The sequence below is a fragment of the Phascolarctos cinereus genome, unplaced genomic scaffold (assembly GCF_003287225.1).
Source record: "Phascolarctos cinereus isolate Bilbo 61053 unplaced genomic scaffold, phaCin_HiC Scaffold_726;HRSCAF=1367, whole genome shotgun sequence".
Lineage (NCBI taxonomy): Eukaryota > Metazoa > Chordata > Mammalia > Diprotodontia > Phascolarctidae > Phascolarctos > Phascolarctos cinereus.
The window spans coordinates 205,394,795-205,421,615 of NW_027556098.1; the positions used below are offsets into that span (position 1 = coordinate 205,394,795).

The window sequence follows — 26,821 nt, forward strand, 5'->3', positions numbered from 1 at the left end:
TATAATATACATTTTTTTTTATCGTTAGCTTTATAAATAATTTGCATCCTTCTCCTGCCAAATGGACAGAGGGGAGAAATTATTGTCTTGACATTTCTGATTAGGGCTTTGCTCTGCCACGCTGTTGTGCTCTGTAATCAGTATAATTGAAAGAGTTTTTAAAAATAAATTCTGTATATTGTAGTATAATAGGACAGGGATAGAAAGCCTTTATAATTCACAATTTCTTCAGCACAACTGAACATTTTTAGTGTGGGCCATTTATTGTCCCATGTGGTTGTAAATGGAAGGAAAAAAGTTAGAAATCTATTGGATATCTACAATGCAATTGCATTCCTTTCTTTCTTATTACCATCAACATGTGCCTCTCCCTGAAGGAATGAAAGACATATTTCTCTAGGAGAGAAGTTCCTGAGGTTTGAAACAAACCTTTATAGACTTGGAAATCGAAAGTGGAAGGAAACAAAGAATATTTGAATTGTTAACTGGTATAATTTTCTTTGAAAGACAAGGGCTTTCAAAGATGAATACTCTATGCATCATAATTAGTTTTTGTTTACTTCTGTACTTCTTTTGTTTCTTAGCTCTCTGATGCTTTTATCCCAGATGTCTTGCTTTAAAAAAAGTAGCGGCACCTAGAGCTCTTTTGAGGAAGGGTCCGATATAAATCTAATAAATTGAATTAATAAAAATCAATGTATCAAGGTGACCATTAAGTCATGGTTCCTTTACGTGTAATTTCAGCAATAGGATTTAGAGCCAGAAGGGACTCTAGGGACCATCTAGTCCAGCTCCTTCGTTTTGCAGCTAAGGAGCCAAGGTTGAGAGTTTAAGTGACTTGTCCATGGTCACACAGGTACTGTAAATAGCAGGACCATCCACTACAACCATCTGCTACTTACTGGTCTGTCACTCCACTTAGAAGCCCAATTCTGAGTTGTAGACTGGCCAATTCATGCTCATTCACACCCACTGTCTACCTTACGTCCCTCAGGTGTCCACATATGCCACTCTCACTCTCATTCTATCACTCCCATTCTGTTATCAACAAACTGGCCTTCATATTAGATTTGTGACCTCCTTTGGCAGTTACTCTGTTTTTATTTTGTATCTGTATTTAATTATATCTGTCTGTCTATATCTCTATTTCTATGTCCCTCATCTCTGTCTGTTTCCCTGTCTCTGTCTCTCTCTCTGCCTCTCTGTCTTTGTGTCTCCTCTCACTCTTCTGTGTCTCTCTCCCATTTCTTCTTTCCTTCCCCATCATCTGTCTATATAATTCTCCCCCCTCCAGAATAGGACATAAGCTCCTTGAGGGCAGGGCCTCTTTAGCACCTAGCTCACAGTAGATGCTCACAAATGCCCATTGAATCTGTTTTTATTTCCATTGTACTATGCAGTTTTTAATGTACCGTTTATAACCCAAAACTTAAATTACTTATTTTTATATCCTCATCATAAGTATTTTTGAAAAATACAGGGATCTTCTACTATCATTGTAAAAATAATTCATTAGCTTTAATCATATGTCATTTTAGGTGCTTTGTGGTTTTTTTTTTATAGGAGTCTTTTATTAAAAGATCATTCCTAATGGCTGCCCCAGTTAATCTGTGCCTGAGGATAATTTTTATCAATTAGTTTAATATCCAAAAATGTTAGTGTTTTTATATATTTGAAGAATTTGTATCTTGAAAATAATTTCACTACCCCACCTCTTCATTTGGATCTCTCTGAAGTTGAAAGGAATCTCTACTGTTGGAAAATTTCACATTGGAGAAGGAAAATGAGGATGAGGCTGAGCAGACTCTAGGGCTGTTCAAAATGTGACATTGGCGTGATGGGAATTTTAACTTAAATCTTCTTTGGTAATGGTATTATTAAAATCCACAAAAATAGATCTTATTTCCAAAGAGGCAAGTATAAAATCGAAATATCGGTTTCTTATTCAGTGGTGTTAAAGCAGAAATAGTTTTTGACTTTCCATAGCTTGCATTTTCCTCCTGACCCTGACTAACAACAGAAAATTTGCTTTGCACCTGCTCCAGCTGTGTCCTAAGTGATAAGCATCTTGCAGACCCAGAAAATTGCAGTATCAAATCTCAGCACCAACTGTGAGGTAGCACTATCATCAAATCCCTGCTGAGAGGCGTTTCCTATTGAATTCCCAACAGAATATTTCTTTTTTCCTCGGTCTCTTTTTTTTTTTTTTTCAGGTTTGAGCTGTGACCTAAAACCTTTTTCTTCATTACTAACATGTATTTCTATAGGTGCTTTTGCACTGACTCATCCTTACTTGTTTTATTTAACCCTGAGCTCATTAGTAGGTCAGGGCTTCAGCGGCCCCAGGGTTGTTGAAGTGTCCGATTCAGATAATGAACATATTTATTTAGGGAGAGGAAATGGATAACTATATATGTTATGGTTCACTGCTTTTCTCTAGAAACTAAAGTTGAAAGAACATTTAATATGTTGTATGTGACTGGGGAAAATATATAAAACTTGCTTTATATTTAAAAAGCAGCTTTTATTCACATTTTCCTGCATGAACGGAATGCCATGATCCTACTTTCTTATAAACTAAGGGTTTCTTTTCTTAATTAGCTGGCTTATTAAAAGTAAATCTGTTGATGCAACAACCCAAGTTTAGAAAATGTTAAAATTCATTTTAAATACAGATAATGAAGAGTTTTTAACCTGTTTATAACTTTCTAGCTAAAATCTTAAGTGGGTAGTTTTTGAAATGCTAAAAGTTAAAATGTCTAGGCACTATCTTTAAAATATAAAGGTTTATGGGGTTTTTTTTTCAGAATTTTCAAACCGGCCCAAATCCTTAAAAGTACTTATTAACCCACAAAGTCATAAAAAAGAAGCTACTCACATCTACCATGAACATGTTGAGCCTCTTTTGAAGCTTGCAGAAATAAAGACTGATGTAACAAGTAAGTGATTATAAGAATTTAATTTAGCCCTTTAAAAAAATCTACATGAGCAGCCAATTTGCTTCTAATCTTTATTAGAATAGAATTCTGGAAGCCTGACCTTTTAAAATCATGTATTTTAACTAAATCATTATAATTTTATTTATTTGTAAAACATTTTATGATGTCATATTAGTATACTTTCTAAAGAAAGAGTTGTTATTCTTCTTACCCTCAAAATGTATTATTGTTAAAGTGAAGCATAACTTTAGATATGTAGGTGGCCTGGTTACATTGAATTATTTTTGAAGTGTGACAACCTGGTTGATTAAATAAAAAATGTATGTCTGATAGCCTTCCATGGAATGCTTTCCTCCTATTGTTTTTGCTCTGATTCTGACCCCTACTGGTTAGGTCAAAAGTGAGTACTTAATTACTGGTTTCAGGCGGTGAGATAGAGCACAACTTCATTGCAAGACAGATTTTACAAATTTTGTCACCCTTGTTTTGAAAATGAGAACATAGAGCTTTAGAAAAACAAAAGAACTTGCCAAAGAGATGGCTGGGAAGGGCAGGAATTGAGGTTTCCACCAGACCTTCTGTTTCCATGGCCGACAGTAGCTCCATTTCCTTTTGTTGTTTTCTTCATGACACAGTGTATATGTAACCATGTACTTGGTGATATGTATATTTGTACATGGGCCTAGGCATGTTAATTCCTCTTTCAGGAAAAAAAAAAGATCATGGTTTAAAGAAAGATATATACCTGATAGTTAGCACTAATTAACATGAGTACATGAGTGAAGTGACACAGTGGATAGAGTGCTGGGCCTGGGGTGGGGAAGACTCATTGTCCTGTGTTCAAATCTGGACTGAGACACTTTCTAGCTGTGTGACCTTGGGCAGGCCACTTCACCCTGTTTGTCTCCATTTTCTCACCTGTTAAAAAGCTAGAGAAGGAACTGGCAAGCCACTTCAGTGGCTTTGCCAAGAAAACCCCAAATGGGGTCACAAGGTGTCAGACACAACTGAAAAATGACTGAATAACAACAGAGCACATAATCATATTTGCTTAAAATGCTATATGTAGCAACATATGCCTAGATACTTGAATACATGGAGACACACACATACATACACATATCTGTGTATGTATCTCTACATAATATACATGTATATGATGTATATAGACACATTTATGTTTATGTATGTATATGTATGTACGTGTCCGTGTATATGCAACTATGTCTATATATGTATATGTATATTAGGGATAGGGAACAGACATGTGATTTTCACTGATATTAGGAACTCCATTGAGGGAACTTCCTCTACCAATGCAAGTCAGCACCATCTCTGCAACTTATGTTTTATGTTTTAAGATGTGCCTAGGGCCCTGGGAAGTTAAGTGAAATGAAGAGGTACTATTTAAATATATACTCTTCTTATCATTTTAAATATTATGCTTCCTTCAAAGCTGATGACACCCTTCATTCCATTTCTTCTTTGAAATTCTTTTATTTGTGGCATATTCTAGCCCTTTCATACAATATAATCTGAGGAACTTGCCTTTTACTTTACTTAAAAGAGAAAACAAAAGACCACCAGATCAGATCATGGTTATTCATTAATTGATTGATTCAGTAAACATTTAGTAAGTTCCTACTGTGTGTCAGGCACTGTACTAAACACTGGGATTGAGTAATGTGATAAAACATTTAAGCAATAAAGATATAAACTACAGTGAGTACCTTCAGTCGAGGTTGGTAACAGGGGACATCTAGACATTTAGTGCCGAACTTAAGAAGTGTTCCTAGTCAGAGTAACCTGGTTGAAGCAAATTCAATGCTTAGAGGCCTTTCAGCAGGGAAGCAAGCCCCAGACAAAGGGAGCCAAGACTAAAATGATCAAACAAGGAAGTTCCAGGTCCATTCAATATCTGCAGAAGTCTTAGCCTGGATATGGGGACTGAAAGTGAATAAAATAATAAAAATCCTACCAAGAGGACAGCAGTCATTTCACATGCTCTTGGGGCTCTGAAAGTTTGCAGTAAGCTGACTTAAACTGCACCTGAAAGTCCTGAAGGAGCTGTACTCAGAAGATATAGGTGAGTCTGCTACCTGTTAGCACTTATATGAAACGCCAGCAGCAGAAGAAGCACCTTTGGAACAAACAAGTGCTTACCATCCCAGCCAAGTGTGCTAGAATAGTCAGAGCCTGGCCCTGACCAAAACATTTCAGTTCATGAAATGAAGCTGGAAATGAGTAAATACAAAAATAAATTGATGATAAAGAAATATTACTTACGGGGGCATGGTTAAGATACAAGTCTAGAGAAAAAGAGAAACTTCACAGTGACTCTAATCAGAGACTCATAAAGGTATGACTTGGTCACAGGGTCTAATGGATTTCCAGGAACAGCTAAAACAAAGATTTAAAAAGAAATTACAAATGAAACAAAAGCCTTAGAAGAAAAATGGAAAGAAAATGAATAGCTTATTACAGGAAGTACAAAAATTTAACCAAGTAGCAAATGCACTGAAAATTAGAATGGAAGGAAAATGAATCAGTCATTCCTTGAGGCAGAAGCAATCAAAATTCTGAAAAAAATAGAAGAAAATGTTTAAGGTAGCTCCTATCGAAAGAACTGACCTAGAAAACATGTCAAGGAAAAATCATCTAAAAATTAGTAGACTACCTGAAAACTACAAAGAAAAAAAATCCTGATACCACATTTTAAAGAGGTTGTACATTAAAACTTCTCAGACCTATTAGAATCAGAGAGCAAAACCAAACTAAAGCAAAACAAAGCATAAAGTATCCACCTGTGTCCTCCTGAAAGAAACACTGAAGTGAATACTCAAAGGAGTCCTATAGCCTAAAATCCAGAGCTTCCAGGTTAAAGAAAAAGTACCACAAGCAGATAGAAAGTTCAAGTAACACAGCTAGGGTGACGCAAGAGTTGAAAGCTATCACCTTGAAGGAAAACAAAGCTTGGAGTGTGATATTTCAAAAGACAGAAGATAAATGCTTACACTAAGAATAACTAAGAAAAGGGAAGAAAAATGTAATACACCTTGGAAGAAAGGGAAGGAAAGAGGTATAGAATTTAATTTCAAATAATTGGTTGAGGAGCACAAGAAAAAAAAACACATAGAAATATGAAAGAGGTGGGGTAAACAAGCATCATATGAACTTCACTTTCCCTTCATCTGAACAGAGGAAAGTTTAAAACATGTACAGAGAATTTAGTGTAGAAAAACACCAAATTTAGCAGGGAAACATGTAGTAATGGGGGAATATTTAAAAGAAGGGAGAGATAAATAATAAGCAAAAGAAACTCCAGATTTGGAGGTTGAGTTGTGAAGAAAAGATTAAAAGGAAAGAAGGGGTAAAAACCTATTATTTTTGTTTGGGTGAGAGGAAGAGAAGGGGGATTTGGAGTAGAAACAGATCATTTACTAGTGTTGAGAACAGTATTTTTTATCTCTCATCTTCTTTGTAAAGAGCAGGTTGGAGAGTAAGAAGAAGAAAAAGTAAAAGTGAACATTTCTTTTTATACCATTTACTGTCCTTGGTTTCTACTCAAGCATCACCATTTCTTCCCTCCCTCCCTTCTCCCCCCCACCCTAAATATCACCAGGAAACTCATCATCATGAGCATTACTTTAACTTTGTATTCATACCTCATCAGTACCTTCAATTGCCTCTGTCCATCTGACTGAGGTGTGGAGAATGAAACAAAAATCTCCCAAAGCCTCTGTTTATAGGAAACTGAGTATTTCCAACCATCTCTTCATTTTACATGAATGTCTCAGCTTGTTTCTGGCTTCTCATCATGCCCCCATGCTGGCTACCCTCACTCCCCTTGCCCCCACCCCTGCTTTTTATGTACAGTGTTCCCTTATTAGATTGTAAACTCCTTGAGTGCAGAAACTGCCTTTCTTTTTCTTATTGGTATCCTTAGAGCTTAGCACAGTGTCTGTCACAGCGACTTCATAAATGTTTATTGTATTGTAACAGAATGCAGAGGAATACACAGTAAACAATCCTAACCAATAAAATGAATGGAAAGAATTGTATCGCCATATAAAATGAAGACAATAGCAAAATAAATTGGAAATTAGAATCCAACAACTAGTGTTTCTAAAAAACATTCTTGAAAGAAATAATCATATGGTGATTTTTTTTCTGTTTTTTTTTAAAAATTCTGAACTTAATGCATACCAAATAAAATTAACATTTTTACATAAGCTGTAGTAAAGAGGGTACAGTTAGATGAAACTGAATATTATTTAGAGTTTGATTTTCTTTTTAAGTATGTAATAAAGTTAATAACTATATGATACATATATGTACATGATGTATTTTAATGTATATAATAAATTTAAGAAAGCTATCATGCTTTTATGTGATTTGTTCTTTTTTCTCATTTTTTGAGGAACCCTATCTTTATCCATCCTTTATCCTTTATAATAAAAAAATATATATATACGTAATATACATATGTGTGTGTGTATATACATGTATGTATGTATATATATATATATATATATGTATGTATGTATGTATAGTTAAGTAAAAAAAAATCCACCATTGGCCAAAAAATCTTATTTTGCCTACTTAACCCATCACATTTCTGACATGGGATAGGAAATATACTTCTTCACTGGATCTTTGGAATTGTACTTGATCTAATGATCAACAATTGATCAGAGTTTTCAAGTCTTTCAAAAATGTTATTCTTTGTAATTTTTATATTATATAAATTGTTATTCCTGGTTCTGTTTACTTTACTCTGTATCAGTTTATGTCTTTCCAAGTTTCTCTGAAATAGTATTTTTTATCCTTTCTTACAGCGTAATAATATTCCATTGCATTAATGTCATAATTTGTTCAATTATTACCTATCATCATCTTCTTGATTTCTAATTATTTGCCAAAGGTTAAGTAAATTAATTTAGGATATGTTGTAATTTTCATTATATTGGCTTATTCTTTTCATGAGCAATAAATATTGCTCTAATTATCTATTTCTGTTTTTATTTCCACAAATAAATTTTTGTAGTTGTATTCATGTAGTTTCTGTCATTGCTTTTGTAGGTAGACTCCCAAGCATTTTATACATCCTGGAGTTATTTTTAATGGAATTACTCCTTTTATTGCTTCTTGCTAGGTGTGTTGGCAGAAATGCTGATGATTATGGGAATTTATTATAAATTTTGAAATTTGCTAAAGTTGTTTTTTCAATTACTTCTTAATTGACTCTGGGGTTCTCTAAAAAAAATCATCTACAAAAAGTAATGACTTTATTTCTTCTTATAGCTGCTTTTGTTCCCTTTATTTCTTTCTTGCCTTATTGCTATCACTAGCATTTTTAGAACTATAAAATAACAGATGTGGTGATAATGAATATCCTTACCATATCTATCCCTAATCTGGCTGGCAAGGGTCTTAGTTTATGCCCATCACTATATTGACTCTTATACTACTTAAAATAATAAGGAAAGGATCATTTATTCATATGGTGGAGGTTTTTTTTGGTGTTTTGCATTATGTCAGAACCTTTTTCTTCTTCTATTTATAGAATCACTTTTTTGGGTTCTTAATATTATTATACTTGCAATTTTTCCTTCTAATGAATCCACCTTGAATTACTGATATAAATCCAATGTGGTCAAAGTGTATAATCTCCTTACTGATATGTTTTTAAATTTTTTAGCATTGATATTCAGTGGTGATATTGATCTATACATTTCTTTCTTTGTCTTGACTCTCCATGATGTAAGTATTAAGACCATATTCATATTATGGAAAGAATGTGGCAAGCCCCCTTATTTTCTTTTCATTGCAAACAGTTTATGTGGTATTCAAATTAGTTATTCTTAGATTGTAAGCTCCTTGACAATAAAAACTGTCTTTTGCCTCTTTTTGTATCCCTAGTACTTAGCACAGTGCCTGACACATGTGAGGGACTTAGTAGTATTTACTGAATTATATCAGACAATTCACTTGTAAATCCTTCTGGTCCCAGATTTTTTTTTCTCTTTGTGAGTTCATTTATAAGTTTTTCAGTTTCTTTTTCTGAAATTGGGTTATTTACAGTCTGTTAATTCTGTTAATCTGGGAACTTTATGTTTTTGTAAATATTCAACCTTTTCAAATACTTTATCAGTTTTATTGGCATATAGTTGGGTAAAATAATTTCTAATAATTTTTTTTACTTCTTTTCATTTGTTATGAATTCTTTCTCATTTAGTTTTTTCTTTCCTTTAAAAGTCAAATCAGCTAATGATTTATGTATGTTATGTTTTTCTCCCCAAGTAAGGACCTAGTTAATATTAGTTTTTCAATATTTTTGCTTTCTCTATTTAATCACTTATTTGATTTTCAGAATTTGCATTTTGATATTTAATTGGTGTTTTGATTTGTTGATTTTCTAGGGATTTTTGTTTGTTTCATGCCCAATTCATTGATCTGTCCTTGGTACCTTTTGATAATGAAAGTGTTTAGAGATAGAATTTATCCCCTCAAACTACTTTGACTATGTACTCCATTTATCTATTGTTTCTCTGATTTAATTTTTTGATCCAGAAATTCTTTAATATTTATTTAGTTTCCCTTCCAGCTCTGTTCTGTGCTCCCTTACTGGCAAACCATGTTATTTTGCCCAGGAACTTCCCTCAGCACCTGAAACCTCCTTGGCACATCTAACCACCCCTTTGACTTTCTTAATGTAGGAAATTCCTCTCAAAGCTGTTGACCCTTCAACTCCTTTTAACATTGTTAAGTTCCTCCTAGAGCCTTCAATTTTTAGAGGGGCTCAAGGCAGTTAGTGAATCAGTCCATAAACATTTATTAAGTGCTTATATATGCCAGGCATTGTGCTAAACTCTGAAAATAGAAATAGCCTCCTGGTGCTGCCTGCCGCCCTCCTTGGCCTTCCTGTGGCCCCATCACCCCCCCCATCCTGAAACTTATGCATGGTGGTGTCTGCTAAGTCATTAAGTAACTGTGGAGGAGGCCACAACATGTCTGACAAACTGCCCTACAAAGTAACTGAAATCAGCCTGGCTACCTGAGAACGCAAGGCCCTGGACATAGCAGAGAATGAGATGCCTGGCCTGATGTAACTTCGAGAGATATATTCAGCCTCCAAGCCACTGAAGAGTGCCTGGATTACTGGCTGTCTCCATGTGGCTGAGAAAACAGCTGTTCTTATTGAGACATTGGTGGCCCTGGGAGCCAAGGTCCAGTTGCAACATTTTCTTTACCCAGGACCGTGCAGCAGTGGCCATTGCCAAAACTGGCATTCCTGTGTATGCTTGGAAGGGGGAGACTGATGAGGAATATCTCTGGTGCATCAAGCAGACCCTCTATTTCAAGGATGGGCAGCCCCTCAACATGATCCTAGATGATGGTGGGGACCTCACCAACCTCATTCACATCAAATACCCTGAATTCCTGAAGGGCATCAGAGGCATCTCAGAGGAAAACACCACAGACATCCACAGTCTATACAAGATGAAGGTCAATGGAGTTCTGAATGTTCCAGCCATCAGCGTGAATGATTCTGTTATGAAGAGCAAATTTGACAACCTGTATGGCTACGATGAGTCCCTCATCGATGGCATCAAAGGAGCCACAGATGTGATGATTGCAGGCTAGGTGGCATGGTGGCAGGCTGTGATGATGTGGCGGGGCTGTGCTCGGACTCTTTGGGGCTTTGGTGCCCAAGTCATCATGGATAGACCCCATCAATGCAATGCAGGCCTCTGTGGAGGGCTATGAGGTGACCACCATGGATGAGGCCTGCAAATAAGGAAACATCTTAGTCACCACCACAGGATGCATTGACATCATCTTGGGCAGGCACTTTGAGCAGATGAAGGACAATATCACTTTGACGTGGAAATAGATATAAAGTGACTGAATCAAAATTCTGTGGAGAAGATGAACGTGAAGCCTTAGGTGGACCACTGTAAGCTGAAGAATGGGTGGCAGATAATCCTGCTGGCAGAAGGCCATGTAGTCAACCTGGGCTGTACTATGAGCCATCCCAGCTTTGTCATGAGCAATTCCTTCAGCAACCAGGTGTTGGCCCAGATTGAGCCGTGGACCCATCCGGACAAGTACCCTGTACAAGTGCACTTCCTTCACAAGAAGCTGGATGAAGCTGTGGCTGAGGCCCACGTTGGTAAACTAAATGTGAACCTAACAAAGCTGTCAGAAAAACAGTCCTAGTAAATGGGCCTCCCCACAGAGGGCCCCTTCAAACCTGACCACTACCAATACTGAGTCCTGCTCAGCTCAAAGACTTCAAATGATCAACCACATTTTCTTGCCTTTCCAGCCCCTCCTGCACAGCGCGATAAATGGAATCCAGGTTTAGTTGGGTATAAAAAAGAAATATTAAAAATAAAACAATTCCTGTTCTCAAAAATCTTATAATCTAATGCAGAAACGCAACACATAAAAGGAAACTGAAAGGTAGTGGAGAGGGAGCAAGGTATCCAGACTGGGTCATGATATAGAAGTGCAGAGGAGTGAAACCAGGTGGGAAAAGAAGGGATGGATAGCCTGGGTGCCCTTCTTAAATGGTGGTTTTGAAAGAAGATCTACTTTCCATATTCCTATCAGAGGGGCCCCAGGGGGCAGAGGGCACTGATGAGGTTTGAGTTACAAGGCTGATGTGATCTTCTGGTTGAAGAGTTACCTGGAGAATGACAGAAGCATCCAAAGGAGTGAATCTGGGTTGGAAAAGAAGAGATAGTTGGGCTGGATGCCCTTTTATGTAGAGATTTTGAGAGGATCTCTCTCTTCCACCCTGGGGCAGTGAGTACTAATGAAATGTGAGTTGCAAGGCTGATATGATCTTGCAGGATGAAAGTCCCTGGGGCATGATGGAGGTGTCCAAAGCTGCAATTATTTAACATAAATTTGTAGGTGATTCAGTCATTATGGTTTTGTGATTTTCCTTGCCTGCAGTTAGCAGCATGTGAGTATAAGTGAAGGCAGCTGATTGTGGGAATGATCTAAGTCTTAGATTTGGCTGGGTAATATCAGTGGGCAAGGGGGCATGGGACTTGAGAGAAGAATGCATTATAGAGCTGAAGGAGCAAGATCGAGTCAAGATGGGGAATGGTGGAGAGTGTAGCTGGTACAAAGGGAAAGAATGGAGTAGTACAGGAATTAGAAATCTCATTGAGGATGAAGAACAAGGTTTAGGATTGCAAAGCAGAGAGACAGGTGGAATGACAAGAGATTCTGATCAGATAAGAGAATCGTAGAATTTACTAACATGGAAGTGAAACATTTGTGGGTGATGGCAAGATCAAGGATTTGACCACCTTTGTTTATTGTATTTTTTTATTGTATTATTACATTGATGTTTAAGGGATATCTAGGAAAGGAAACATTGTTATTAAAGAGCCAGCTTGGTTTAATCATGAACAGGTCATACCTGAAAAACCTTACAGTTGGGTTCAGAAAGATGACTGCACCAAGTAGAAAACCGAGGTTGTATGATTCAGTAGCCTGTTTGTCTTACAATGATCAAGTGCCTTTAGATTGCAAATCAGCAGTGAGATATGATTGCCAGAAAAGCTCTTTTAATCTTAGGCAGCATGAAGTGAAATTTTAGTGTCCAAGTGAGGTGATTCAGTGTGATGATAATCCCACTTTAGCGTGCCATGGTCAGACCACAACTGAAGGACTGTGTTTGTTTCCAGGCAGCACATTCAGGTGGGACATTGATTGACTACACATCATCCAGAAAGATGGGAAACCAGGAATGATCAAGGAAGAGTATTGAGTTCATACCATATGAGAATTAGTTTAAGGGATGTGGGACATTAAGCTTCAGAAAAGAGACAACTCAGAAAGAATATAATAATTGACTTTAAGTGTCTTTTAATTAAATATTTTATTTTTCCAATTATATATAAAAGCAATTTTTAGCATTCATTTTTTAAAACTGTGAGTTCCAAATTCTCTTGCTCTCTCCCTTATTGAGAAGGTAGGCAATTTGATGTAGGTTATACATGTGAAGTAATGAAAAATATATTTCCATATTAGTTAGGCTGTGAAATAAAATACAGACCAAGAAAACCCCAAGAAAAATAAAGAAAAAAATACTGCTTTGATAGTAGGTAGCATTTTTTATATTAAGTCTTTTGGGATTGTCTTGGATCTTTGTGTGGTGAGAATAGTTAAACTGCCAAACTGCTTTCTAGTTTTTCCAGCAGTTTTTGTGAGATAGTGAGCTCATGTTCCAAAATCTGGGATATTTTCATTTATTAAACACTAGGTTACTCTATTCATTACCCACTGTGTATTATGTACCTAGTCTATTCCACTGATCTACCTCTTTATCTGTTAGCCAGTAAAATATATATATTTTTGATGATTAACACTTGGGTCAAACAACAGATTATAGAAACAATCAGTAATTTCATCAAAGAGAATGACAGTAATGAGACAGCATACCAAAATTTATGGAATGTAGTCAAAGCAGTACGTAGGGGAAATTTTATACTTCTGAATGCTTGCATGAATAAAATAAAGAAAGAGCAGATCTATAAATTGGGCATGCAATTAAAAAAGCTAGGAAAAGAACAAATTAAAAATCCTCAATTAAATACCAAATTAGAAATTCAGAAAATCAAGGGAGAGATTAATAAAATTGAAAGTGAGAAAATTATTGAAGTAATAAATAAAACTAAGGGCTGGTTTTGTGAAAAAAAACAAAATAGACAAATCTTTAGTTAATTTGATAAAAAAAACAACAACCCAAATTACCAGTTATCAAAAATGAAAAGGATGAATTCACTGTCAATGAAGAAGAAATTAAAGTAATAATTTTGCCCAACTGTATGCCAATAAATCTGACAATCTAAATGAAATGGATGAATATTTATAAAAATATAAATTTCCAAGATTGACAGATGAAGAAATAAAATACTTAAATAATCCTATTTTAGAAAAATAAATTGAAGAAATCATCAATAAACTCCCTATGAAAAAGTCTCCAGGGCCAAATAGATTTACCAAACATCTAAAGAACAATTCATTCTAATACTATATAAACTATTTGGAAAAATAGGTGAAGAGGGAGTCCTACCAAATTCCTTTTATGACAAAAATATGGTTCTGATACCTAATCCAGGAAGAGCCAAAACAGAGAAAGAAAAGTATAGACCAATTTCCCTAATGAATATTGATGCAAAATTTTGAATAAAATATTAGCAAAGAGATTACAGCAATTTATCACAAAGATAATATACTCAGAATTTCTAATTTGGTATTTAATTGAGGATGCAAAGGAAGGTAGCCTACCCATAGTATAAAGTGGCAACCAGCAAAAACTGTTTGGTACTGGCTAAGAAATAGAGTAGTGGATCAGTGGAATAGATTAGGTACAGAAGTCACAGCAAATGACTGCAGTAACCTACTGTTTGATGAACTGAAAAACTCCAGCTTCTGGGCTAAGAACTCACTATTTGACAAAAACTACTGAGAAAACTGGAAAATACTATGGCAGGAACTAGGCATAGACCAACATTTCACACAGTATACCAAGATAAGATCAAAATGTGCATATGATTTAGATATAAAGGTGATACCATAAGCAAATTAGAAGAGCAAGGAACAGTTTACCTGTCAAATCTATGAAGAGAAGAATTTATGACCAACAAGAGATGAAGAACCTTTTGAAATGCAAAATGGATAATTTTGATAATATTAAATTAAAAAAATTCACAAACAAAGCCAATGCAACCAAGATTAAAAAGAAAGCAGAAAGATGGGGCAGTTTTTATAGCAAATGATTCTGATAAAGTCCTCATTTCTAAAATATAGGGAGAACTGAGTCAAATTTATAAGAATATAAGTCATTCCCAATTGATAAATGGTCAAAGAATATGAACAGGCAGTTTTCAGATGAAGAAATTAAAGCTATCTATAGTTATATGAAAAAATGCTTTAAATCACTATTGATTAGAGAAATGCAAATTAAATCTACTCTGAGGTACTACTTTATACCTATCAGATTGGCTAATATGACAGAAAAGGAAAATCATTAAAATGATAAATAATTGGAGATGTTAGAAAATTGTAGATTTTTTTTAAAAAAAATTTTAACATGTGTTTTTAAAACTGTGGGTTACAAATTTTCTCTCTTCCTCCCTCCCTACCCACCCTCATTGAAAAGGCAAGCATCTCGATACAGGTTATGGATGTGTAGTCATGCAAAACACTTCCATAGTAGTCATGTTGTAAAAAACTAAGTATATTTTCCTTCATCCTATCCTACCCCCCCATTTATTCTATTCTCTTTTGATTCTATCCCTCCTCAAAAGTGTTTGCTTCTGATTATTCCTTTCCCCAATCTGCCCTCCCCTCTATCAACCCCTTGCTCTCTTCTCCCCTTCCCCCCTTATTTTCCTGTGGGGTAAGATAGATGTCCATACCACATTGTGTATGTTATTCCCTCCTTAAGCCAAATGCTATGAGAATAAGATTCATTCATTCCCTCTCACCTTCCCCCATTTCCCCTCCACTGTAAAAGTCTTTTCTTGTCTGTTTCATGTGAGATAATTTACCTCATTCTGCTTCTCCCTTTCTCCTTCTCCCAGTATAATCCTCTCTCTCCCCTTAATTTTCTTTTCCAGATATCACTCTTTCATCTTCAACTCACCCTGTGCCCTCTATTTGTCTATCTATCTATCTATCTATCTATCTATCTATCTATCTATCTATCTATCTATCCATGCATATAATTTTTCCCCTCCCACTACCCTAATACTAACAAAGGACTCATGAGTTACAAATATCATCTTTCCATGTAGGAATGTAAACAGTTCAACCTTAATAAGTCTCTTATGATTTCTCTTTCCTGTTTACCTCTTCCATGTTTCACTTGAGTCTCGTATTTGAAAGTCAAATTTTATATTCAGCTTTGGTCTTTTCCTCAGGAATGCTTGAAAATCCCCTATTTCATTGAATGACCATTTTTTACCCTGAAGAATTTATTCAGTTTTGCTGGGTAGGTGATTCTTGGTTGTAATCCTATCTCCTTTGCCTTCCAGAATATCATATTCCATGCCCTCCAGTCCCTTAATGTAGAAGCTGCTAAATCTTGTGTTATCCTGATTGTGTTTCCACAATACTTGAATTGTTTCTTTCTGGCTGCTTGCAATATTTTCTCCTTGACCTGGGAATTCTGGAATTTGGCTACAATATTCCTAGGAGTTTTCCTTTGAGGATCTCTTTCAGGAGGTGATCGGTGGATTCTTTCAATTTCTATTTTGCCCTCTGGTTCTAAAATATCAGGGCAGTTTTCCTTGATAATTTCTTGAAAGATGATGTCTAGGCTCTTTTTTTGATCATGGCTTTCAGATAGTCCAATAATTTTTAATTCTCTCTCCTGGATCTATTTTCCAGGTCAGTTGTTTTTCCAATGAGATTTTCACATTCTCTTCTATTTTTTCATTCTTTTGGATTAGTTTTACAGTGCCTTGATTTCTCATATTGTTGCTAGCTTCCAATTGCTCCATTCTAATTTTTAAGGAAGTATTTTCTTCAGTATGCTTTTGGACATCCTTTTCCATTTGTCAGTTTTGCTTTTTAGGGCATTCTCCTCATTGGTTTTTTGGACCTCTTTTGCCATTTGGGTTAGGCTGTTTTTTAAGGTGTTATTTTCTTCAGTATTTTGGGGGTCTCCTTTAGCATCACTCTCAGTTTTTCCTCTATTTCTCTTACTTGCTTCTCAAAATCCTTTTTGAGCTCTTCCATGGCCTGGGACAAATTCATATTTTCTTTGGCTGGCTTTTGGATAGGAGTTTGGCTTCATTGTCTTTTCTGGTTGTATGTTTTCGTCTTCTTTGTCACCAAAATAAATAATATATTCTGACTCTTTTTGCACTGCTTGCTCATGATCATGGCCAATTACTTGAGTTATAAACTCTTTGTTAAGGTAGGGGTCTGTTTCCAATGTGGAGAATGTACCGTCCCAAGCTTCAGGGGTCTTGTGCAGCTATTTTCAGAGATACTTGTCGGGACCTGTAAATCTTCAGTTCTTCCAAGGTGCTATGATCAAAGGCGAGGTGTTTACTTCTTTCCTGTCCTGTGCTCTGTGACCAGAAGCACTCTTTTCTATCGTGGAACTGTGAGGAGGATTTCCTCTCCATAGCCACTATGAGCTCCACCATATCAGTGCTCCTCCTCACCCCAGGACTGCCACCCAGAACTGTGACCCAGATCCAAGCATGGGCAAAGCAAGAGAATCCTGCACCAGCAGATCCCTGCAATCCCCCTCTGATCAGCTGCTGGATTCCCCCTCAGTCTGTGGACTAGAAACTCAGGAGGCAGCCACCACACTGTGGCCAAGCTCAGGGAATGGGGCTGGGACCCTGTCCTCCTCTCTCACCACAGAAAGAGACATTTTCCATTGACCTTCTAAGTTGTCTTTGGTGTTCATGGGGTGAGAAGTCTGGAAACCACCACAGCTGCCTGCAATTCAGTCCTCTGAGGCCTGCTCCCAGTTTGCTGCAGCCTGTGCACCCATGCCAAACTATGTTCCTCTCCCAGCCCTGCATGTTATACCTTTCTGATCAACCATCCAGGTTGTCCTGGCCTGGAAATTTTTTTCACTTTGTCTTTTTTTGTGGGTTCTGCTGCTTTAGAATTTGTTTAGAACCATTTTTTATAGGTATTTGGAGGAGTTCGGGGGAGAGCTCAAGCAAGTCACTACATTTACTCCTCCATCTTGACTCTGCCCCCTGAAAAACTGAACATTCATGCATTGTTGGTAGAGTTGTGAACTGATCTAACCATTCTGGAGAACAATTTGGATCTATGCCTAAAGAGCATACCACTACTAGGCCTCTATCGTAAAGAGATCTTTAAAAAAGGGAAAAAGAACCTACATGTACAAAAATATTTATAGCAGCTCTTTTTTGTGGTGGCAAAGAATTGGAAATTAGGGAAATGATGATCAATTGGGAAACGACTGAAGAAGTTGTGGTATAGGCATGTAATGGAATACTGTTGTGCCATAAGAAATGATGAGCAAATGAATTTCAGAAAAAACCTGGAAAGATGTGAACTGATGCTGAGTGAAGTGACCAGAACCAGGAGAACATTATACACAGTAATAGCAACATTGTGTCATGATCAATTATGATTGACTTATCTCTTCTCAGCAATACAATGAATGATCCAAGACGATTCCAAAAGAGTCACGATGGAGAATGCTATCCACATCTAGAGAAGAACTAGGTAGTCTGAATGCAGATTGAAGCATGCTATTTTCACTTTTTTTATTATTTGTGGATTTCCCCTTTTGTTCTGTTTCTTCTTTTACAACATGATTAATCTGGAAATATGATTACATGATTCTACATGTATAGCATATCAGATTGCTTGCCATCTTGGGGAGGGATGATGAAAGGGAGGGAGAGAAGAAAAATTTGGAACTCAAAATCTTATAAAAATGAATGTTGAAAACTCTCTTTACATGTAATTGGAAAAAATAAAATACTATTTACAAAAAAGTAATTCTGGGTTTCACCAGTCTGTCAAAGGGGTCCGGGACCCATAGAAAGGTTAAGAAACTTTGTTTTTCAGGAAAGGGACTATACAACTACAACAATGAAGGAGCTGGACTAGCTGGCTTCTGAGATCATTTATAACCCTTGATCTATTATGGTATTATAAAATAATCTGCTGCAATTCATTATTAAGGGATGATTACAAATAAGGCCTATGTTAGAAAAAAAAAAGTTTGGTAGAATTCACTTGTGAATTCATCTGGTCTGGGGGATTTTTTCTTAGGGAATTCATTGATGATTTGTTCATTTTCTTTTTCTAAGAGGGTGTTATTTAAATATTCTATTTCCTCTTCTGTTAATCTGAATACTTTGTATTTTGTAAATATTCACCTATTTAACTTAGATTGCGAGGTTTTGTGGCATATAACTGGGCAAAAAAAGCTCCTAATAATTGCTTTAATTTCCTCTTCGTTGGTTGCAAATTCACCATTTTCATTTTTTATATTAGTAATTTGGTTTTCTTCTTTCCTTTTTTGCAAAATCAAATGAACCAATGGTTCATCTGTTTTATTGAGTTTTTCATAAAGCCAGATGCTAGTTTTATTTAATTCAATGGTTTTCTTACTTTCAATTTTATTAATCTCTCCTTTGATCTTTCAGGATTTACCTTTTGATAACTGGGTATTTATAATTTGTTCCTTTTCTAGTTTTTTTTTCCAGCTGCATGCCCATTTCATGGATCTGCTCTTTCTCTATTTTATTGATGTAAGCATTTAGAAACATAATTTTTCTCCTAACTCCTGCTTTGCCTGCATCCCAAAAAATTTTAATATGTTGTCTCATTGTTGTCATTCTCTTTAGTAAAATTATTGATTTTTTCCCATTTCTTTTGATTGCCTCATTCTTTAGAATTAGATCATTTAGTTTCCTGTTAATTTTTAATCCATCTTCCCTTGGCCCTTTATTGATTGTAATTTTTATTTTATTATCAGCTGAAAAGATGCATCTAATATTCCTACTTTTCTGCATTTGGTTTTGAGTGTGTTACCTTATGGTCAATTTTTGTGTAGGTGCCATGTACCACTGAGAAAAAGGTATGTTCTCCTATTCCCGTTCAGTTTTCTCCAAAGGTGTATTATATCCAGCTTTCAATAAATTGTATTTATTTCCTTATCTTCTTGTTTATTTTTTGGTTAGATTTATCTAGTTCTGATAGGGAAAAGTTGAGGGCCCCCACTAGATAGTTTTGTTGTTTATTTCCTGCTTTAACACCTTTAACTTCTCCTTTAAGTATTTGAATGCTGTATCTTTTGGTGCATATATGTTTAGTGTTGGTATTGTTTCATCGTCTATGGCACTTTTTAGCAAGATGTAGTTTCCTTGCTTCTCTCTTATAATTAGATCTATTTTTGCTTTTGCTTTGTCTGAGATCAGGATTTTTGCCCCTACTTTTTTCAGTTGAAGCTGTAAAAGCCCTTTCTTTCATGCCTCTTTTATGTGAGATAATTTTCCCCATTCTACCTCTGCCTTCCACTTTTTCCACTGCTTTTATTTTTTTTAAAAAAGATTCCTTCAGACAACTCACTCCTATGCCCTATGCATATGCCTTGTAACTACCCTAATAATAATAACATTCTTAGGAGATACAAATATTATCTTTACATGTAGAAATGTAAACAATTTAATCTTATTAAATCCCTTGTGATTTTTCTTTCCTGTTCATCTTTTTTATGCTTCTCTTGAGTCTTGTATTTAAAATCAGATTTTCTGCTCAGCTCTGGTCTTTTTATCAGTAATGCTTAAAAGTACTCTATTTCATTAAATGCTCACCTTCCCTTCCCAAAGGATTATAATCTGTTTGATTGGATCAATGGATCTTGGTTGCAATCATAGCTCCTTTGCCCTCCAGAATATCATATTCCAAGTCCTCTGATCCTTTAATGTTAGAAGGTGCTAAATCCTGTGTTTTCCTGACTGTGATACCATGATATTTGAATTCTTTCTTTGTGGCTGCTTGCAGTATTTTCTCTTTGACCTGGGAGCTTTGGCTATAATATTCCTGGGAGTTTTCATTTTCAGATCTCTCTCAGGAGATGATGGTGGATTCTTTCAATTTCTGTTTTACCCTCTGGTTTTAGAATATCAAGAGAGTTTGCCTTAATAATTTCTTGAAATATGATGTCTAGGCTCTTTTTTTATCATGGCTTTCAAGTAGTCCAATAATTCTTAAATTATCTCTCTTGATCAATTTTCTAGGTCAATTGTTTTTCCAATGAAATAGTTCACATTTTCTTCTATTTTTTTCATTCTTTTTTTTTTAATTGTTTCTTGATGTCTCATGGAGTCATTAGTTTCTACTTGCCCAATTCTAATTTTTATGAAATTATTTTCTTCAGAGAGCTTTTATACCTCCTTTTTCTTTAGTCCAATTCTACTTTTTAAGGAATTGTTTTCTTTAGTGAATTTTTGTACCTCCTTTTCCATTTTTTTGTGCTAACTTTACCAAGCTCTTGACTCTTTTTTTCCCCCATGATTGTCTGGAATTACTTATTTCTTTTTTCCGTTTTTTGCTCTACCTCTCTTATTTGATTTTTAAAATCTTTTTGAGCTCTTCCAGTACATTTTTTGGGGTCTGAGAACAATTCACATTCTTCTTTGAGGCTTTTCATGTAGCCATTTTGACACTGTTGTCCTCTTCTGGGTTTCTGTTTTGACCTTCCCTGTCACCATAGTAATTTTCTACAGTCAGGTTCTTTGTTGGTTTCTCATTTTTCCTGTCTGTTTCTTAATCTCTAAATTTATGTTACAGTTGGGTTCTGCTGCTGGGATGGAGGAGGCACTGTCCCAAGCTTCAAGGTTTTTTTTTTGGCTGCCATTTTCAGAGCTAGTTCTGATGGTCTGTAAGTCTTTGGTTCTTCCAAGGTGGTAATCATCTAAGGAGAGATGTGATTACTGTTCTCCTGGCCTGTGCTATAGTCTGTGAACAACCTCAAGTACCATGTTTTACTCTGCAACTATGGCCAGGGTCCCTGCTGCCCTCCATCTGTGAGCTCTACTGTGTGTGTTCCTTCTTTCCCTGGGATTATGATTCAGGTCTGCATCTTGGATCCTCATATGGGTGATGCAACAGAGTCCTTCACCAAGTGCTAGCAAAGAGTCTTCTGTTATCTCTTTCTAACCAGTTGTCTGACCACCTTACTGTCTGTGGGCTGAGAGCTCCAGAAGTCACCACCACTGATTTAGTCTCCCCCAAGGCCTGCTGTTGGTTTACTGATTACATCCTGCTTCTGCCAGGGCATGGCCTCATTCCAAAGAGATAAAACTTTCCTGCCAACCTTCTACTTTGTCTTGTAGTGGAAAACTATATTGCTGCATCTTTTTGTTGGTTCTCCTACCTCACAATTTGTTTTGAGAAATTATTTTAAAGTTGCTTGGAGAGTAATTTGGGAGAGCTCCAGCAAGTTCCTGCCTTTATTCTACCATCTTGGCTCTGCTGACTTTAAGTATTTTGAGGGATGCTATTTGGAAGATGTATTAGATTTGTTTTGCTTGTCCCAAGTGAGCAGGACTATGAATTACAGAAAAAAAAATTTTCAAGAAAGGAAAAACAAACCTCCAAACTAGATTTATTTAAAAGTGAAATGGATTCTTTTACATTGGATGTCCTTATGCAAAGTATATATGATGGAAGCATTATAGAAAGAAATCTTTTTCAGGTATGAGTTGGACTAGGTGTCTAAGTTTGTCTCTTCCAACTCCGAAATTCTGAGATTCCATGAATCTGCATCTTTCAGATGCCAAAAGCAGCAGACCTCCAAGCGGGGGGCCTTGACCTAACTCTAAGGGAAATGTGGTCTGATCCCAAGAGGTTTACAATCAACCAAGAAGAGAATGATAAAATGGGTCAAATTCTACCCTCTGAGAGCTAGCCAATTTTGGTGTTTGTCTCCAAAATGACCACATCTACCATATGCCCTGACACTTTCCTCCAAATATTTCCTCTTCTCTCTACTATGTAATATCCAAAATTCCTTCCTTCTCCCCTGGGCCTCAGGGCCATTATAACCTAACCATTATTCAAGCATTCACAATGAAAACTGTGCAGGTGTCATTGGGAAAATTTCCCCTCCAGAGTACCTGTCATCTGTACCCCATATTACCTTTGGGCTATAACAGGCACTCTTGGAGGACTTTGTTTTCTGGGGTAGTACCCTGTGAGTAAGAAGCCTACCTCCCCTTTTCTTGTTTTTGATGTTCCTAAACAATAGGATAGATTCTAAACCCTTCCCCAATGCAAGTTAGGCTGTTTTTTCCTTAACAGATATTGAGAAAAAAGGATCAGACCATTGACTTTACTTCCTCATTGCCTGAGTACAAAGCAGCACAGGAGGAATGCAAAGGTCACTCTGATGCTTGGATGATGGGTGACTTTGTTCATAATCTTAAAGTGTCCTTGATGCTTATCTTTATTGAATGTCTTCTTCTTCCATGACCACACAAACCTCTTTTAGGTAATTTTTGAATGACCAGAAATTGTGTCATTTTTTCTAGTATCAAAATTAAATTACCAGGACACTAGCCTAGGTCAGTGTCAGATCAGAGCAGTGGAACAGATTGGAGAGGATGAAGACTCTCTCCAACCCCACATATTCAGTCAGTTCTCAGATCTTGTCTTTTCAGCCTCCACAAAATTGTTTGCATGTCTCCTCTCTACTCATGTGATCATAGCTCATGCCCTCATCACCTTCTATCTGGATGGGTTATTTCAATAGCCTCATAATTGTTCTCCTTGTTTCAAGTATCTCCTTTCTCCATCTTCCACTCAATTACCAAAGTGATTTTCCTAAAGTTCAGGTCTGATCACATTACTCCCTCATCCAATACACTCCAGTGGCTTCAATTTCAAATCTAAAGATAATTATGCTTAAAAGAGATCTAAGTCAAATATGAATGCAGTAATTTTTTTTCTCTCTCTGTCATCTAATAGTAAACTATCTTCAGGCAGCAGCCTGCCCCTGGTTGTTCAATCTCTAAACACATTTTTTCAAAAACCTATTTTATTATCATTAGCATTTTTTACAATCTTCAAACTCATCCTGAGCTTTATCTTTCCTCATACTGTCATTACAGTTCATTGCCATTCTTCATTATTTATCTTTGGTTATATTTCTCTCCCTACTCTTTTAACAGAGAACTCTCTATCCAGCCACCCTGGTATCTTCAGATACCTCCTCCTCTCCTTCCTCACTGAGATTATATATGATGAGGTGTAGAAGAAAGAGTACTAGGCTTGGAATCAGGAGACCTGGATTCTAATCTGCACTTCTGCCACTCCCTATTTATATGATTCAAAGCAAATCACTTAACCTTTTTGACTCAGTTTACTCATCTGTAAAAGGGATATAATCTTACTCATACCTCAAAATGATTATTGTAAGCATAGTATTTTAAAAAACTGAAAGTTGTGTATGATATAATATTATGGTAATTTTTTTGGAATTTTGTTCTTGAAAACCTTCAATGCCTCTCAAGCCATTTCATTTATAAGACATGGCATCATACTTATCTGAAATCTTCTTTATGCCAAAATACATATGTGACTGTTCAGTGTTCCCTTATATGGTAATTACCAACTCTAAGATGACATAAGTTTCAGATGAAGAAGTGGGGAGTTAATAGTATACGAGTCTGGAATCATAAGTAGACAAAATAGTCATGAAAGTTTAATATATAGTGTAGGTGGGACAAAAGCAAATTATCCCTTTGTTGCTGGATCTAATAAGTCAGCTATTGTAGGTAGAATTGAGGAGCTCTTTGGCAAATTAGTGAGGGAACTTTGAAAATGAGAAATAATAAACAGTGGGGTAGCAAGGTAGTAGAAGACACATATTAAAGAAAAACAAACTCTACAAAATCAAGATAAGACTGACTTTGCACTAGCATAGATGAAAAACATTTCATTAGCCATTATATACCAAAGGACAAATTTTAGTAAGCATGTAGTATGATTATTAGAATACCAAATATGATATTAGATTGTATAAGAAATAGTAGAGATAAGAATCATGTAATTCTTCTACCACATAATCATCATCTTCTTCTGTAATGGTCAGATGTTTATCTGAGTGTTATGTTCATTCTGGCTATATGCGTTAAAAGTAGGGAATTTGATAGATAGGAGCAGAGCAACAGAATTGAGCAATTATTAGATAGGTTAACCTCATTAGAAATGGTTAAAAGAACCAGAGATATCCAGCCTGAAGAAGAGAAGGCTGAAGGGGAACTTATTAGTAATCTCCACATGGTATGATACTACATGGATGATGGAGAGGGAAAAACAGCTGTTTTCCCTCATCCACTGAGAATAGGAAAGGAAGATGGGTTTAAATTGCTTCAGGAGGTATTTATATTAGAAAATAAGAAAAAAAAACCTTTGTGTTGTTAAATCTGAAACAGATTTCTAAAGGAAGTTTTAGAAACTTTTACACTAAGAATTTTTAATAGCATGGAAGATTTTATGATAATGGCTTTATAAAATGGTTTAGAATATAACTCTAAGAAAAGGTAATGAACTTGATAGGAGTTGAGAAAAATAGATCTTATGAAAAAATATTGAAAGGTCAGGCTTACTTAGCTAAGCAATGGGCAAAGGGCAAATTATTAGAGTAGAAAGTCACATATAACTTGTTATTCTACTATAATGATGCCTTAACATGTTTGAATGTGTAGCATATTTCCCTAAACTGAACAGTTACAAACAGTTTGAAGCTAAATTAGACGGGGTTACCTTTTAAGGGTGTATAGATTAGTGGACAAAGCAGAGGTCTTAGAGAAATGATATCTGAGTTCAAGTCCCCACTCAAATACTAGCTAATGATGTCCCTCTATAAAACATTTAACCTTGTGCTTTCAGTTGCCACTTCTCTAAAATGGGGAGTAATAATTGAAATACCTACTCTTGGAGATGTTGTGAGGAAAGAATTTTGTAAGCATAAAATGTTACATGTGTGAGTCATTAATTATGATCATAGGAGAATTTTAGTTCTTAACACTTGCATTATAATGGTTTCCACTATAGCTATCATTTTATAATTAGTAAGATAGTATTTATTTTCTCTCCATATAAAATCTAACCTACTACACCCTAAGTTGCTTGAGGTCAAAGGTCATGTTTTATCTATCTTTCTATTATTTACAGTACTACTACAGAGTCTTGCATTATAATAGATAGATAGATTGACCATTTTTAGGAGCTTATTATGTGCCAGCCATTGTGTTAAATGCTGGGGATACAAGTACAAGCAAACAAGGTATTATTTGCCCTAAAGGAGCTTACATGCCAATCGTGGAAGCTAGAAAACAAGGCAGTATGACATGGAATGTCCAGAAAATTGATGTGGAAGCCTGGGCCCCAGCAAGATTGTTGTTCATTCATTTCCATCATATCTGACTCTTTATGACGCCATTTGGGGTTTTCTTGGCAAGGACTCTGGAGTGGTTTGCCATTTCCTTCTCCAGCTCTTTTACAGATGAGGAAACTGGGCCAAACAGGTTAAGTGACTTGCCCAGGGTCACACAGCTAGTAAATGTTTGAGATTGAATTTGAACTCAGGAAGATGAGTCTTCCTGACTCCAGGCCCAACACTTTATCCATTGTTCCACCTAGCTGCCCACCCAGAAGGATAAGGCAAGAAAACTCATCAGAGCCAAGGGACCCATGAACAGAATACAGAGGATAAGAGGGGTTAGAGATTATGGTCTGAGTAGTGAAGTGCTTCTCGGTGTGCACCAGCCTTGCCAGCTTTACTTAGACCATCTCCCCTACCTTTTCCACTCAGGTTAGTAGATACTCAATAAAAAATTTTCTGGATAGATATTAAATGAATTAAAAGAAAATGTGTTGAAATTAAATTAGAGCAGCTATTTTTAGACATAAGAAAGAACATCTTAGATATATGGGATGCTGTGTGACCTTGGGCAAGTCACTTAACACTGTTTGTCACAGTTTCCTCATCTGTAAAATGATTTGAAGAAGGAAATGGCAGACTACTACATCATCTTTGCCAGGAAAACCCTAAATGGGGCCATGAAGAGCCAGACATGACTGAAATGACTAAACAATAACAACAAAAAACAATTTACTGAAAGAGGCTGAAAAATGACACAGAATATACATTGCTACTCATTTAATATATGTGGTATTGAAGAAGACAACTAAACAACTTAGTGCTTTGGACTAATTCACAACATTTTAGAATTATTCCAATTAAATTTAACAAAAATGGAATAACTACTATGTACAAGCACTGGTTAGGTACTTGGGATACAAAGATAGAAGGCAGAAAACCAAGC

At 36.0% G+C, this 26,821-nt stretch overlaps 1 protein-coding gene and 1 pseudogene across 1 annotated transcript in view; both read left to right on the forward strand.

Annotated features, from left to right (window-relative positions):
* The window catches only part of CERKL (CERK like autophagy regulator), a 190,246-nt gene that overhangs the window by 108,541 nt on the left and 54,884 nt on the right, over positions 1-26,821 (forward strand). Inside the window, exon 3 of the mRNA XM_021006410.2 lies at positions 2,808-2,939. Coding sequence (XP_020862069.1) covers positions 2,808-2,939 — 132 coding nt within the window. The remainder of the gene's footprint in view (positions 1-2,807; positions 2,940-26,821) is intronic.
* Positions 9,950-11,216, forward strand: LOC110221705 (adenosylhomocysteinase pseudogene; annotated as a pseudogene).